The following is a 17,270-nucleotide window of genomic DNA, read 5'->3' on the forward strand; positions in this document are numbered from 1 at the left end:
TGCAGAAAACAATTTATTTTCTAGTGTTGCCATGGTATAGCTCTCAAAGCTGTTGCAAATAACACAATGCTATCCATTAGCAATAGATAATTTGTACTTCTATAGTGCCTTTCATCTGAGAATCTAAAAGCATTTTAGAAGTATTAGTGAAGTTAAAGTGTTGTCTACAGACATTGTACCAACTGAACTAAATCTGTTCAGAAACAGATGGTATGTCTACAGTACTAGCACTACTGCAGCTATGCTGTTGTAGAGTAGGCACTACAGTGACAGAAGGGGATTTTCCATCACTGTAGTAAATCCACCCCGTTTGAGAGGCAGAGGCTAGGTTGAAGGAAGAATTCTGTCTACAGTAGTGGTTAAGTCAACCTAACCACATCATACAGGGTGTGAAATTTTCACAACTCTGAGCAATGTAGTTAGGTTGACCTAAGTTTTGGGGCAGATCAGACCTGAGTTAAACTGGTAAACCCTTGTTGTGTAAACATTCAAACTGATTTAGCCTTATAATGATTGATTTAAGAGTGTTTGTGCAAAGGGAATACACCAACTTAACTAAACTTTCTCTGAACCCATTTAGTCAAGTCTGTACAAATTCTATGTGTAGACAAAGCATTACCCTCAAAACACTCCTGTGAGGATAAATATTATCTATTCCATTTTAAACATGAGGAAACAAAATCACAGAGATTAATAGATCTACTCAAAGTCACAAGGAGGACCCCCAATTCCCAATCCAGTGCCTTAGCCACAGGATTATCCTCATGATGGGAAGCAGGAGAAGCGTTCCTGTTCAATATCTTCAAACTCAACAGTTCTGTGGTGTTTCCACTGTTGTCTTAAGTTAAACCTGTAAGACTAAGGCCATGTCTATACTTGGCTTTCAGCTACTGGTACAACTACACCAGTGCAATCCCCTAGAGTAGGCAAGGAATACACTAGTCTAGCATAGCATAATTATCCTTACAGTCGCTTAACCAAGTTGGAAACTACAAATTGCCCTCAACTGCTGTCTGAAATCCCAGCCTAATAGTGTAATCTCTCAGTTCAGATCATATCTCCACTATAGTCAAAAGTCATGGTTATTATTAGCATGGTTTGCTTGAGTAGAGACTGAACTGAGGTTTTTTCGTTGAAAAATATGCTATCAACTCACTCTTTAGTATTCTACAGTTCTACTCTTCTATCATAGAGCAGTCTACATAAAGGTAAAGCATAAAAGCTATAAGTGAAACTGGCATGCAACAATTTTCAAGAAAATGTTGTCATTTTGTATGTTAGAGCGACATAACTAACATACTGAAGTAACTAGCCACACTAACCATTGACTCAAGTGCTGACATGAGGAATGTAACCACCATTCTGCTTTCAGAGGAGTCCTCATCATGGACTGACAACGCTGGTGTTGCTGCTTGGGCCATTATCCCTGTAAAACAAAAAATAAAACTGTTACAGACATTGGTGCTACACAACAATGGAAGAACACTAAATCCTTTGTTACATGGTGGAAACTAAGGTTTTTTTTTTTTAAAAGGGTAGAGATTAAATTTGGACCCCTCCCAAAAAAAGGAAAAAACCTCTATGATCTCTCTTTACATTTCCCCTATCCTATTCCAAAGACATTCAGTAAGAATTAGATTTTTAAATTAATTAGTAAGACGACACATCCTGACTAGAATACAGACCTTAAGTATCTAGAATGAACAATGTCAGTTACCCAAAGAATTTTGTGTTGCATTTTTTCAGTTTGATTTTGTTCTCAAGCATCCTCGATAGCCTGAGTATCTGGATTAGTACTTATATGGATAAACTAGATATGATACAGTTAAAACATGGACATCATCCCTACCCTTAAAGTTCTAGGGTTTTCTGTTTGCAAAAATCTTCCCAGTAATCAACTGCATATCCTAAGACGTTAATTCAGTCTAGCAGAAAAGTGTCTTCAGGCAGACCAACAGGAGCAGCAAAGAGTTGGACATTTTTATTCATATACCATTCAGCTACCTGTGGATGTCAACTTCAAAGCCTAGTTGGACCTATTTCAGACTTTTATATTTTATAAACTGAAATATAATAGAAACTAAATTTTAAAAGTGGCCAGCAAAAAAAAAAAAAAAAAAAAAGTTTAATGCCTTTTATAAACATTATGATTTATAGAAAGCTTGAGCTTATTCTTTAAAGTAACCATTAGAAATATTAGGATTTGGCTATTCTGTTTTTGCTGGAAAAATCTCTGGATGATGGGAACACATGGTATGATCGCATCATGAGAATAAAACCTGAGCAACTGATAGAGAAGGGATTTTTTCTGCTGGACTGTTACAACTTGTTTTATTTACACCTAGTTAACTCAAACTCTTGCCAAACACTTTTGGGAGAAGAGTACTTTCTTAAACAGTAAACCATCTTGTGCAAGTCTCCGTTAAGCACAATCGAATCAAGAAAAGCTCAGGACAATCCAGGCATTCTGGAAAAGTGCATTCTATGATCTTGCTCCTTTTCTGTAACTCGGGCAGACGTTTTGTCTCAAGTTTTTCAAGGGTCTCATGCAGTACTTAATTTGTAAAGAGAGGTCCTGAGGCTCAAGCAGTAAGGTGCCAGGGCTCAAACAACTTTATTTTCATAACTGACACAGCAAGCCCAGAGGTGCTGGGGCTATAAACTGCCAAGCCTAGAGGTGTGCCCTGGCACAAATTAAGCACAAGTCAGGATGGTGAATGCACACGAATATCCATTTTGTGTGCGCAAAATACACACTTTTGAAAATTTGGGCGGTTAGTCCCTTCTACAAAGGGACTTAACCCAATACACTGACTAGATTAAATGCAACTGGAGGTTCTCTCTGTCCCTTCATCCTTAGTAGCTGTCCCTTTCAATTTCAACTGAATGTAGCACTTTCTTAAAAAAAAAAAAAGCATTGCACTATACTGAACATATTACCTGCAAGTGGACTACTACAGAGGTTCAAAAGTCTGGCAAATGAAACCTAGATATTCAGTAGTTACCTTAGCAACATCAAGTTTCTTAAACTCTACAGTACACGTAAATCAAGCAAATTGCTGTTTTAAGTCTTGTCCATTTTACAACTACACTTTTAAGTCATGTTTGAGACAGTCCCTTCTCCAGACACACATGCTTGCAAGGTTCAAATATGGTGATTTAACAAAGCTGTTTGGTAGCTTTAAACTACAATGTATTGCAGCTAATGCTATCTGGCTTAAAAACAGCCTAAACGCTGTTAATCGGAATCTAACTCTGTGTCCCTCACGTATTCCTTGATAAAGCCAGAGTGCCCTCTAGCTCCTGCTTTACTGTGCTAACGTTGGCCTGAATGTACTTGCCTAGGCTATTTTAAAAATACTGACATCACAATTTAAGCAAGTCCATCTGTATACACAGAGCCTGAATGATTTCTTAAGCTAAAGGCGAAGTATAGTCTACAACTGAACTGGATACCTCCACAACACTGCCAGGGGTTGAAGCGAATTATGTCAGTCATTCAGTAGGTTTACTCTTCCATTTGGTTCAGTAGTAAACATTAACCCCAGAAAGATGGTAGAAGAGCTATACCGCTGTATTTCAGATGAAAACAGAACAGGACGGTCCTCCCCTCATTAAAAGGTCACATAGCACCTTGTACCAGCCCAGGATATTTATACCTGATTAATCCAGTTTGGAACCTGGATTAAATACATTCTGATTCATAGAGTTTAAGGTCAGAAAGAACCACTAGCTCATCTAATCTAACCTCCTGTATATCACAGGCCAGAGGTTCACCCAGTTACCCCTGTAAAACTTGTGTTTTATTTAAATGTATTATCTAGAATTGTATACAGATGGGACAACATTCATTTCCCAAACATTTTCAATTACACATATCACAATATATTGTATTAATGTAAAATCAGTTGTTCCCCCCTCCCTCTACAAAAAGCAGGGTGGATACAAATTGATTATTTTTTTTTAAAAGGGATTTTATAATTTTGTTATTTACATTTTTTTAAATAAACCCATTTAAAATGAAATCTGAATGTAACAACAAATATGTTAAAGCCTTATGTTATAATCTCTTAAAACATTTTCAATAAAAAAAACATGCTGAATCAATAAGCCGCTATCAAAAACTCTGCTTTAAAGAAGAACAGGCGTACTTGTGGCACCTTAGAGACTAACAAATTTATTAGAGCATAAGCTTTCGTGGACTACAGCCCACTTCTTCTGTGGCTTTTGAGGTCAAGCTTTATAAATATGACATAAATTTCACTGTATTAAGGGCTTGATCCTATGGGGAACTCAGGCTCTGCCACTGCATGAAAGACTAGCAAAATCAGAAATATGGCCTCTGACTCCAAGAGATGCCATCATGTATCTCATAAGAATCATCCACTGAGCCCACTTGAGTGGTCTGAGCACCCTTATTTTATAGCTTTTCCTTACCTAAGCTCTGATTGGCTCAGTTCTCAATTTAAAGAAAGTCAGTAGCTAAGCACATGGAACCACAGTTTGCGGAACTGCTAAATGAGCTTTTGACAGCAGTATCCTCTTCTGCAGGCACAGAAAGAATCTTTTCTTCATTTGAACTAATTCTAAATAAATAGAGAAACTGATTGGGATTTAGACAAGATTTCCTGCTTTTACTTCTCTTCCAATCTATGAATGAAAGTGAGAAGGGGGGAGATGAGATCTACTAGTTTTAAAAGTTAGGACAATTAAGAAATTTCGGAGATGCTCTCATTTTTAAGAGACTTAGGTGAATAAGAACTTAAACTCCAGTCACTCTGACTAAGGCATATTTGAACATTTCTCAGGGTGACCAGAAACAATCAGAGAAACAAGGCAGGTGGCGTAATATCTTTTATTGGACCATCTTCTGTTGGTGAGAGAGACAAGCTTTCGCGCTTATACAGAGCTCTTCTTCAGGCTGAGAAAAATAACTCAAAGTGTTAAATGATCCGCTTATTTCACTGTCTATAGTTAACCCCCCCCTTTTTTTTTTTACCAATAATTTAGTTCTAAATGTGAAACATTTTGATAAAAGAACTTTATGTATTCAAAACATTAAAGGTTTTGTTTAATAAAAATAAATGTTATGTGCTGTTTTCGGTTTAATTAGATTACAGTTACCAACCTAATGCACAAACCTTAACACAAATCATGATCAAAAAGTTAATTATCTAATAAATATATTATTCACCACTTTTCAACATTAAAAATGTACAATTAATAAGAATCTGAAAGTATTAAGCTATGTAAATGCTTTAAAATATATATACAATTAAGTGAGTCCCCTTAAGTAGCAAAAAATGTACCAAATCTACTGTAACGTGTCTATTTAGATGTAAATCAACATGTTTCAATGGTTATATATACCTATGAGAATGCACTTTTCTTTATAAAATAACTGAAGTATAAATGGAAAAGTTGATTAAAATAAATTTAAAAAAATCAAGGCTTTGCACTTGGTGATTTAGAATCCATCCACCCTGACAAAAGCAGCCACACACCTGGAAAATTCCTTTCACATTTCACCACATTTTCCTCTAAATGTTGCAGTTTCCCCCCGTATCTCTGCCAGTCTATAGTATAGGGGCATAGTGTTCATTATTAGGCATAGCACCATTGAGCTCAATAGGTCTGCACCTGACCACAAGATTAGTCCCTTAAATGGTGAAGGGCAACAAAATCTCCTGAGATTAATACTCGGTGCAAGCTTATTCAAAATATGTGTGATACTTTGAACATGTGCCAATGTACTAGTCAAAAAAGTTAAATTGAACCAGATCTTTAGCTATGGCCCTACCAAATTCAACAACAGTGAAATCTGATCTTTTGTGTGCTTTTACATTATACTATACAGATTTCACAGCGGAGACCAACATTTCTCAAATTGGGGGTCCTGACCAAAAAGGGAGTTGCAGGGAGGATCAGAAGGTTTTTTTATGGGGGGGAGAATGGTGGTCACGGTATTGCCAACCTTCCTTCTGCACTGACTTCAGAGCCGGGTGGCTGGAGAACAGTGGCTGTCGGCTGGGTACCCAGCTCTGAAGGCAGCACCCTGCCAGCAACGCAGAAGTAAGGGTGGAAATGCCATACTATGCACACAGCCAGCAGCTGCCGCTTTCCAGTAGGGCTGTAAGAGGTTAAATGGTAAGCATTAGGTTTACCGTTAACCAACCTCTACCATTAAACCCGCCACCCCACACCTGGCCGGAACGGTCCCAGGTCCGGCTGCCCTGTGCCTGGAGCGACCCCAGCCCCAGCCGCCCCACACCAGGCCGGCCGGAGCGACCTCGGTTAACAGTTCACCAATTAAACAATATAATTTTAATCGTTTAACTTTTTAAACCGATATTTACATCCCTACTCTCCAGCTACTCAGCTCTGGAGGCAGCTCCACCACAAGCAGCAGGGCAGAAGTAAAAGTAGCAGTAACGCGCCCCCCCCCACACACACACACAACACTCCTTTTTGGGTCAGAATCCCTACAATTACAACATGTGAAATTTCAGATTTAAATAGCTGAAATCATGAAATTTACAAATTTTAAAATCCTATGACCATGAAATTGACCAAAATGGACCATGAATTTGGTAGGTAGTAGCTATCACAAGTAGGTTTCCATAATACCGCTATATTTTTGATATATTTGTAAGTCTTCGACAATCCTATTGCTGGGAAAGGGCCTTCAAAGAGGTCAGTAACATTTGGTATTATTTACCATCTGTAATTCCTTTAAATTGACTGCCCGAAAAGAAGTTTTCGCCTAATAAGTAAAGACCTGTAACATTAAATAAGCTATTACACAAAGTACTAGTAATGGGACACCAGGGCTAGGATCTGGCCATCCTCAGCTGGAGAGAGGGTCACCAGGACACAAAGCAAATGACCAAAATGGGAGCCCAGGGATAACAACCTACACAAAGCTACCATTTTTTAACTGGGACCTAAATGTAGCTCATTCAGCACGTTTCTGGCTTACTTCCACTTCTGAGAGCAAAGAAATAGAAATGCTTGTGGCAAGTGAAAGCCAAACCACAAGAGAAAGTTACTTTGTATCTTTCTTATTCTTACAGAAGAGGCACATGCCAACCCCTGCAGCCCCGAGGTGTTAGATATCCTCCCTGACAGTTTCTGATGGAAGCAAAAAAGCAAGAGAAACAACATTCTGGCATGAGTATGAAGAACTACGCTTTTTAAAGAGTTTTGTTTGTACAGAGAATATGCTGTTTGGGGAGAAAAGGAAGGAAGACAATTAAATTTCCCTTTATGAATAGCACAGCAAGAGAGGCAAATACATTTTACACCTAGCCTGCCATAACCCAAGAGAAGTTAAAGTGAAGGGTTACAGGAATCTATTTCAAAAACATATACGACCTGTAGGTCAAATCCTTACCTCCCAATTAAAATGACCAGGACCAGACACAAAACAGGAGCGAGAAGGCTCAGTGAAATTAACATCTGGCACTTCTCATGTCTGATTTCTATACCGAACATTGGATTGCTCCACATACACACAAACATATGGTACAGGTATTCACAACTTTCATCTCACAGTAGCTTTCTTGATAAGTGGCACTCTTACCATTCCAATATGACACCATTATACGTTCAGTAACAGTGACCCACTAAACACAGCAGCTGGGACATTTGCTGTCGCCATTTCAAACCAACTCCCACTGCAGGGATTTAACTCTCAGCAGTAGAATCAACAAGAACAGCACTGTGTTTTTTACATTTTTAAAGTGGCTTATCCAAACCCATCAGAGGAATATTGCTACTTAAAAACCAGGTCCCGATGAAACTAATGAAATATAATTCACATAATTATGCTACTCAGAAGCATAGGATCTCTCTCTTCAGAATCCAAGGCACTCTTATTTCCTTAATTTTAGCGTGCATAGGTTGACACTTCCATTTTTTCAGTACAGCAGAGTCAAGAAAAAGCTTACTAATCAAGGGCCAGATATTGAGAAGTACGGAGTACACACAACACCCATTAACTTTAGAAGGAGATGCAGGTGCTTAGCACCTAAGTTACTATCACCGATGTTTAGAGAGACGTGTAGCTTAGAAAACATGGCTTAAGATCACAACATTAACCCAGGAATGATTAATAAGGAGTCTGTTACACATCCACGATGGCCTGCCCAGAAAAACATTTAAAAACAACAACAACAAAGTTTCTCTTTAGCTAGGTACTTTTATGGCCCTCTTCACAGTACAGGGGGGATGGATCATAACTTTGTTAAAATAATCTTTAAAAATATTCAACACTAGAAACTATTTTCAACAAGAGTCTTTTGGAAAGCATTTTTAACTACACGACGACACAGCCACAACAATCAGTGTAATCACATTTTCAGAAACTGTTTTCAAACTTGCTTTTAACAGTTTTCAGACACAAGGAGATGCTGGTGTAAACAGACCAATGAGTTATGGATAGAATGAAACTCCAAAAGGCATGTATATACTAGGGCCGTCAAGCAATTAAAAAAATTAATCGCGATTAATCACGTGATTAATCACACTGTTAAACAGAAATACCATTTATTTAAATATTTTGGATGTTTTCTACATTTTCAAATATATTGATTTCAATTACAACAAAGTGTACAGTGCTCACTTTATATTTACTTTGATTACAAATATTTGCACTGTAAAAATGAGAAAGTATTTCAATTCACTTCATACAAGTACTGTAGTGCAATCTCTTTACTATGAAAGTTGAACTTACAAATGTAGAATTATGTACAAAAAATAACTGCATTCAAAAAAATAACAACTGAGATTAATCAACAGACCTAGCATATACTTTACTACTTTTTTTTATACAACTGACTAGCATATGTTTGGGCTTTAATAGCATCTTAATTACTCTATCTGTGCATATATTTAAGTTGGTCTTAATAGTCAAGTAAGATTGAGACTTGGAGTAAATTCACTTAGTTTTCTAAGTATGCATACAGATCTAAAGCAGTAAAAAGATATTAATGAATGTTAAATCAAGTAAACAAAGTAAATTATTAATCAGAGTCCCCACCATTTGATAATTTCACTCTTTACTAGTGTAATCGCATTTACTTTATAAACATGATTGTTCATGTTAAGTAATTATTACTTTGGATCTCTGTGCCCATCAGCACTAATACCCAATGTCTGAAGTTATTTATTTTGAACTCCACTCCTGTTTATCTCATTATAGCAAAATTGGTGCTGGCATTTTTTCATAGCGACAAATTGTCTACTCAGCTAATACAGCTCACCCTTGGTTTCTGTGTCACATTGTACTGTGTCACAGGAACCTAATCTATTGTTTCTATTAATAAAACCCCACCTACAGTGAGCTATTCTTCAGGTGCTCAAATAGAGGCCTACCCACACTACAACCCAGAACACATTTTTGAAACTGTTTGTAACAACCATTTGTTTCGCTTACAGCAAACATGGTTGAGCTATAGCCCCACAGCAGTTTTTTCCCACCCCCACACTACCCTGCGCTAACCAAGCCTGTATGCCCATGCCACATCAAACTGCCTAAACATGTATGTATCAGTGCATTTATCCCATACTGCTTCTCTTGGACCCTGATGACCCTTCACTATTTCTTTCCTTACTTCCTCTGGCCTAGGGATCTTGAATACTACTGACTGCTTTTGCAACCAAGAAAATCAAAACACTGCTCTTCCTGGAGCCCATTAGTTTTGTTCCTGCTTGAGTCAAGGGGGACGCTGCAAAGCAGCATGCAGATATCCCTCCTACCCTGGTACAGAGCTTGATGCTTACACAGGACAGAAAGAACAAGACCCTAAGAGTCTTATGTTGCGTTACTACTAGAGAAGGCAAATTAAGTGTTTTGATTTGCTCAAAAAATGGACTCTTTGCTTAAGTCAAATTTGAGTTAATGATAGTATCAGTCACACTGCTATGTTAATATATATTTCAGTACAATACTTTCAGATTATCTGGTTGAGTCATATCAAGTATATCACAAATTAAATCAACAACATAAAGCTGGGTGATGATAACAGCGGTCCATTTAAAAATACTCTTCACAATTTCACTTCAAAGTTTATACAGCAGGTAGTTATGAAATACTGGGAGAGACTGTGATGTCAAACTGTGAGAACAAAATTTAAGTGGATTGTGTACCTGTCAGAACTCCCAAAATGAACTCTCAGTCAAGTAGGTCTCTGCTTTCCTTCCCACCCAACTTCCCAAGGACTGCTCCTTATTGCAAGTTCCACAAGGTGCAGTTAACACTCATGCACTATAGTGTCCCAACAAGAAAATTCATTTTACCCAATGTGAATAGACTTCTATATATATTTATAATTAAAATTATTTTCTACAAGAGGGTAAATGATCCCATCAGTACATAGACAGGCAGTTGAAGTACACGTCCAGGGAAAAAGCATCACATGGGACTTCACCCAGACTAACCCCACCATATTAATCTAACAAACCTGATCTGCTTCGAAAGATTAATTTGAATCTATTGCACATAAATTGTCATACTTTAAAAATACACAATGAACAACTCCCCAATGACATACTACCAAAAATACTCTGGTTACATCAGTTCAAATGTTGTTACCTCAATGGAGAATTCTGGGTCTTCTTAAAACTAAAAACAATTTTCTACCTTTATTAATATGTAGCTATCAAGGCTGGTGGGATAAATTTTTATTTCATCCGTTTTGTTTTGATTGATTGATGGATTCATGTTTTCTCTTGCTATGTATTCTATGCTTCAGGGGTTTTAAGTCAATGTAACCCAATATGGTACCTGCTCAAGACAAAAGGAGCCAAAAGACACTCTCAAAGATAACGTGTATGTGCACGCAATCACAAGAACACAAAAAAATAGATAATTTACTTTAATTTAGCCACCTAGTGTAGAATTTTTAAAAAGTTTACAGCCTTTTTTGTAAAAAAAGCCACACATCTCATCAGCGAGAGACTTTGATGGTAAGAAAAAAAATTGGAAAAAACAAAAGGAAATGTCTAAAATGTGTTGAAGATTAAACGTATTAATAAAGAGTCTGTGACCCAAGAACCTGCCAGTTGGTATTGAGAAAGTAGTGCAGAGGTGTGTACATTCTAATTCACCAGAGAGCATAAAATATATGTACAAATACTATGTCAGAAGTGCTATACGTACAGACTTTACGAATATATTTTCAGCGTGTAGTTACTGGTCACCAGCTAAGGTGAAAAACATGTTTTCTGACAGACAAAAGATGTTTATTCATCTATCTGTTCACATGTATATTGAGTATTGTCTCATTCACAATAGGCTTCTGATCACCAGTCTGTGTTGAAAGCAAATGAAATATTGTAAGGACTTCAGAAAAAAAAAATGTAACAGGAAGAGAAAGGTTTGCTTAACTATGGGGGAAGGGGCACAGAGAAGACACCCAGGCATTCTTCACTGAGGAAGTAGAAAAGGACAATGGGCTTGTTTCATGAAAAAAGTCTCAGCTAGCCTTGGTTGATAACACCAAAGAGAACTTCAGGAGAGAGAAAACTTCTTTTGACAGGTTAACCTGTTAGTTTAGTCTATAAAAATGTCTGTTATGATTCTGTTTCATATGTAATCATTTGTTTCCAATATTCTTACTCACTATTATTAGCATCTTGAATCTTTGACAATAAACTTATTCTTGTTTTCACTATACATATATCCAAGTGCTGTGGTGCTTTGCAAGGTGGTGGACCTTGCTGAAACTTACACAGTAAAGTGTTCTGTTCCTTCGGGAACACTGAGCCTGGTAATTCTGTGAATATTTAGTGGATAAGGGTCCAGGAAATGCTTGAAGGACTTGGTTGGTGTATGCCTATCACAGCCTGTACAGAAAGAGCAAGGCCTGTGGGGGCCTGGAAGATAGGATTTTGCTGTTGGAGGCTGTCGTTTTGAGGGAGCTGATCTGCAGCAGAGACAAGACTGCTTCATATGTTAAGGTGCCTCACGATCCTGGGTACCCTTGGGGAGCATCACAGAGTCCCAAAAAGAGGGGGTCGCTTGTAATAATATTAAGTTAAAGAGACAAGGTGGGTAAGGTAATATATTTTATTGGACAAACTTCTGTTGGTGAGACAAACTTTTGAACATACACAGAGCTCTTCTTCAGGTCCGGGCTTGTCTCTCACCAACAAAATCTGGTCCAATAAAATATATTTCCTCACCTGCCTTGTCTCTCTAATATCTTAGGACCAACACAGCTACACCTGCACTGCATGTAAGATTAAATTAACACATTCAGATAGAAACATGTAGTTGATGATCTCTCAAAGATACCATATTGAGAGCCCTGTACACTAAATTCCTGTAAACTGGCTACCTCATAAGCTGTCTCTTTATACCAGGTCATGGCTGCTTAAATCAGCACTTTTGATCAGTTCTTAGAATTGATCTTTCAGGGCTGAAAATAGAGCTTTTTTCGCATCATGCCCTTACCTTGGAACCTCCTCACTTTGGCAGACTGTCAGAACTGGTTTGGTGATCTGCAGGGTTCTGCTTCAAATTATTTCTATTTAGTCTGCTGCTTGGTTTATTGCTTTGTGCATGTGTGAGAAAGTTTGACTATTCAGATTTTAAAAAAACAGCAAAGGCATTTTTACTGCCCATTGTGTGTAGCATCATGTAGTTTCTGATGTTATTTTTGGTGACAGCGCTTAGCTGCAACGGGATAAAGACTTTCATTAATATTTAGCCAAACAAATACAATACGAGCCAAAAAAAAAAAAAAAAAAAACGCACACACACAGCCCCTCCCACCAGGGGAATGAGACATTTACCCCTCCCCACCAGGAAACAGCAACAGGGGGAGAGCTATGGCACTGCCCTGCCAATGTGCCTCAATATTAACCTATCGCAAGATTTCAGTCTCCGTGGCCTAGACGGTTCTTTGCTGCTCCACTTTGACTGCCAACATTCCAATGGTGCTAAAAGTGCCATTGTAGATGATGGTTTGAGTGAGATGAACATATATCCACTGAGAAATGTACTGAAGCCCTTATGCTGCAGTAAGCTCTGTGCTGGCAGATTGATACCCACTGAAAATCAATCAGATTCTGCATGGACTGACTCTTGCTCCTACACAGCCTAAGTCAAGTCAATGTGGGGTCACTGACAGAAACACTGGAGGACTGGGGCCCAAAACCTCAAATTTATTTCATATAGGCTACCATTATATGGACAACCTGGGATGGATGTGAGCCAGCGATCAAGAGGTGAAAAAGATAAAAAATTTAAGAGAAATTTAAAAGCATGCAAATAAACCAGGGTTTGATTCTCAGTCATTTTTCACCCACAAGTCCAATATTATCATTTTTTCCCTTCATTTTGCCCCCATGTCAGTGTCATTTGCACCATTTCAGTCAAAAACTAAGAAGAGAGAAACAATATATGAAATTATGCAAAGTAATTGTGCCAGTTATGGCTAAAGACATTTACATTAACAGCATAAATATAATAATTTCATAGGTTAGGCTAAAAAACCTCAAACGCATCAGTGTGAACTGCTGCTCTTCCTTCTGGTTAAATGTAAAAAATGCAACTTCACACTATAAAGATTTTGCAGATACAGATCCACCAGTCTACTTATGCTGGCAAAGCCCCCTAGTGGAGATGCAGCATATACCAGCAAAAGGAATTATTTTGCTGGCACTGTATAGCTAGCTGAACAACCTCCCCAAAGGACATAAGCTGTGCCACTATAAACTGCATCTGCATTGGGAGAGGTGGGGAGGGGGTGGGAAGAGAGGGAGAGGAAGGAGTGTGGGGTTGCCGGCATAGCTATGTTATTTAGGGGCATGTTTTTTCCTACGTGCCTAACCAACATAGCTATGCCAGCAAAACTTTCTAGAGTAGACCCAGTAGGAGAACACTCCACTCTCCCTGGACATTCTATAACAGATTTAAAAGTAGCTATACTTGAACAAAAAAACTTCAGAAACAGACTTCAAAGAGAAACAGCAGAACTAAAATTCATTTGCAAATTTAACACCATTAATCTGGGCTTGAATAGGGACTGGGAGTGGCTGGCTCATTACAAAAGCAGCTTTGTCTCTCCTGGAATTGACACCTCCTTGTCTATTATTGGGAGTGGACTACATCCACCCTGACAGAATTGGCCCTGTCAACACTGGTTCTCCACTTGTGAGGTAACTCCCGTCTCTTCATGTGTCATTATATAATGCCTGCATCTGTAATTTTCACTCCATGTATTTGAAGAAGTGAGGTTTTTTACCCACGAAAGCTTATGCCCAAATAAATCTGTTAGTCTTTAAGGTGCCACCAGACTCCTTGTTGTTTTTGTGGATACAGACTAGCACAGCTACCCCCGATACTAGAGCAGACCCGTCTTTCTGTGTGTGGGACAGACACAGCTCAAGGAGAGAAACAGGAAAAGAGACAGAAAGACTGAAGAGAGCAGATGACACACAGAGAGCCTAGAGAAACTGGCAAGAGGCAGCTTGGGACTGCGAGCAAAGAAACTACCTCCTGTTATTTTTGGTTCCTCCTGTGTTTGGGGAAACAGGACTTCGCACATTCTATGTACATAAATAATATGGCATCAAAGGTACCACCAGACTCTTTCATCAGTTCCTCCTGTTGGTGGAAACTCCCCACAGACCCTCAAAACTTGACTAACCACTCAGGTCAGAAGGACTAACAATATTTTAAAATTCAATCTGAAGTGATAATTCATATATTCTTATTGATAATGCCACGAATTGCATATTCCCCAGTGCTGCATATTCAAACTCAATGACTGCTGCTATTTCACAGGCAGAAAGGAGAGAAAGCTTTTGGTGAAAGTTTAATGTTATTTACAAAATTCCAAATCCCAGAGAAAGCAACTCAGACCTATTTTAGGCCTGCATTCCCAAGGGGAAGAAACTACCCCTGTTTTCTTCCCAACCCTCCTCAAAGTAGACTGTCCCAGGAGGTGCTGAGCCTCACTTTCTGTATCTCACCCGTCCCCCATACACAAGGAGAGAAGGGTGTAAATCAAGGAACTTGAGCACTCGTGCTTAACCAAGAGATGTAAACTCCTAGTTTCCCATTTTCCACTTCCAGCATGATGCTAAACTTCCACTTCTGGACCTCACCAGACTCCCATAGACCAGCCAACACCTAAAGGTTTATTAGCATACTCGCCCTGATGCCTTCCCAAGAAGCAGCTGCCTGCCCTAGCCTCCTCTCCCACGCTCATTCCCTACCAGCACGTGCCAGACAATAAGAAGTGGTGGCATCCCAGTGTAAGGACCATAGCCCCAACCAAGGGAGGAGCAGTTTCCTCCCTATGACCAAGATCATTGCACTGCTCCCAAAGATGGAGGATGTTGTGCTCAACCACCAAGGTAATAGTGGAAGAGGTGTGAAAGCTCCCACCAGGAGAAAGGGAAATGAGATGTCCTTCCATCACAATAGCAACTGGTGAGAGAGAGTGGGACATCCCCAAGCAACTGTGACTCGGGGAAAGGGGGAATTAATGGGGTATAATAAACCTTAAGGAATAGTGATTGTAGAGCAGCAAAGCTGGGGGTAGAGGAAATTAATGACGCTCCCCGCTTCCCCCCCACCCCCGGGAATATCAACTGGGGAGGAGGATGAGAGTCACACACTTCACCCTGGGAATAGCGACCAGGGAAGGAAGATTGTGAGTTACACCCCCCTACACACACATGGGGAATAGTGACCGGGGGGCGGGGGGAAATGAGTCACACACCCCCACACACACGGGGAATAGCGACCGGGGGGGGGGGGTCAGCTCCCCGTGTGTGTGTGTGTGTGGGGGGGGGTTAATAGCGACGAGGGAGTGACTCGTCTCCCCCCCAGGGGGGCAGTGAGGGGGATAGGAGTCACACACACACACACACACACACAGGGAAGGGGATATGAGTCACCCCCACCCCCACGGGGCGAACACCCCCAGGGACCGGCCCAGCCAGAGGCAGGCTCGGCCCAGGCCCGCTCCCCGCTCGGCCCGGGCTCTCACTCACTGGCTGGCCGCCGCCGGGATCAGGGCAGCCCGGGTCCTGGGGAGTCTCGGCGAGGAGCCGCCGCCGCCTCGGGGCGAGGGGAGGCCAAGCTAATCCCAGCTCACAGCAGGCGCTTCCCGGCTCGGCTCGGCTCGGCCCGTCCCCGCGGCCTCTTCGCGACTCGTCGGGCTCCCGGCGGGGGCTCGGTGACCGCGTCCACTGGGCGCCGGCCGGGCCTCGTCCCCTCACACAGTCGTTCACCCTGAACCCAGGACCGATGTAAAGGGGGGGGGAGGGGGCCTTTTTTTGTTCGAGGAAAGCCATTTGCGCAGGCGCCGCGGCCGCGGCGCCTGCCGGGTGTTGCGGTTCGGCGGCCCCGTCCGTTCACGCGCTGGGCAGCGGCAGGCTGGGAGGCGGGCGGACTACAACTCCCAGCGTGCCCCGCGCTGGCGAGCCGCTGCCGCGGCGTGCGGCGGCGCAGGGGAAGGGAGCGAGAGAGCAACGTTGGCCTCTCAGGCGGGCGGCGGGGGGAACATGGCTGTGCGGCCAGCCTCGGCGCTTGGGGGAGCTGCGGCCTCCGGGCCCCGCCGGCGCCGGGGGGCTCCTGCGCGAGGGCGTGTCCCTCAGGCAAGGCGGGGGAGACGTTAAACGGCCCTGCACGGCCACCCCCGCCGCCGTCCTGGAGCCTGGGAGCCGCTGCGGGAAAACCAGCCCGGGAGGAGGAGGCTGGGCAGGGCGAGGCCGCAGAGCAGGCCGTGCCTGCCCTCCATTTCCTCAGGCCTCCCATTGGACCCGCTCTTGGCGGGTGAAAAACAATCCAACGGGGCTGGTGCTCAGCTGGAGTCCAGTCCCCCCTTCCCACACACCCCTCAAACACCCCCCCACACACACACATACCCCTCAAACAAACACCCATCCAACACCCCCCCACACACACACACCCCTCAAACCCCCACACACACCCCTCAAACACACCCACACCCACACATACCCCTCAAACAAACACCCCTCAAACACCCCCCCCACCCACACACCCCTCAAACACCCCCCCCACCCACACACCCCTCAAACAAACACCCATCCAACACCCCCCCACACACACACATACCCCTCAAACCCCCACACACACCCCTCAAACACACCCACACCCACACATACCCCTCAAACAAACACCCATCCAACACCCCCCCACACACACACACCCCTCAAACCCCCACACACACCCCTCAAACACACCCACACCCACACATACCCCTCAAACAAACACCCATCCAACACCC

General features: G+C 41.6%; 1 protein-coding gene across 1 annotated transcript in view; it reads right to left on the reverse strand.

Annotated features, from left to right (window-relative positions):
* Positions 1-16,292, reverse strand: part of GTF2I (general transcription factor IIi) — an 81,645-nt gene extending 65,353 nt beyond the window's left edge. Inside the window, exons 1-2 of the mRNA XM_054008170.1 lie at positions 16,012-16,292; positions 1,323-1,426 (exon numbers count right to left, since the gene is read on the reverse strand). Coding sequence (XP_053864145.1) covers positions 1,323-1,421 — 99 coding nt within the window. The 5' untranslated portion in view covers positions 1,422-1,426; positions 16,012-16,292. The remainder of the gene's footprint in view (positions 1-1,322; positions 1,427-16,011) is intronic.
* Between the last annotated feature and the right edge of the window lie 978 nt (positions 16,293-17,270).

This window comes from Malaclemys terrapin, chromosome 18 (genome assembly GCF_027887155.1).
Source record: "Malaclemys terrapin pileata isolate rMalTer1 chromosome 18, rMalTer1.hap1, whole genome shotgun sequence".
Classification (NCBI taxonomy): domain Eukaryota; kingdom Metazoa; phylum Chordata; order Testudines; family Emydidae; genus Malaclemys; species Malaclemys terrapin.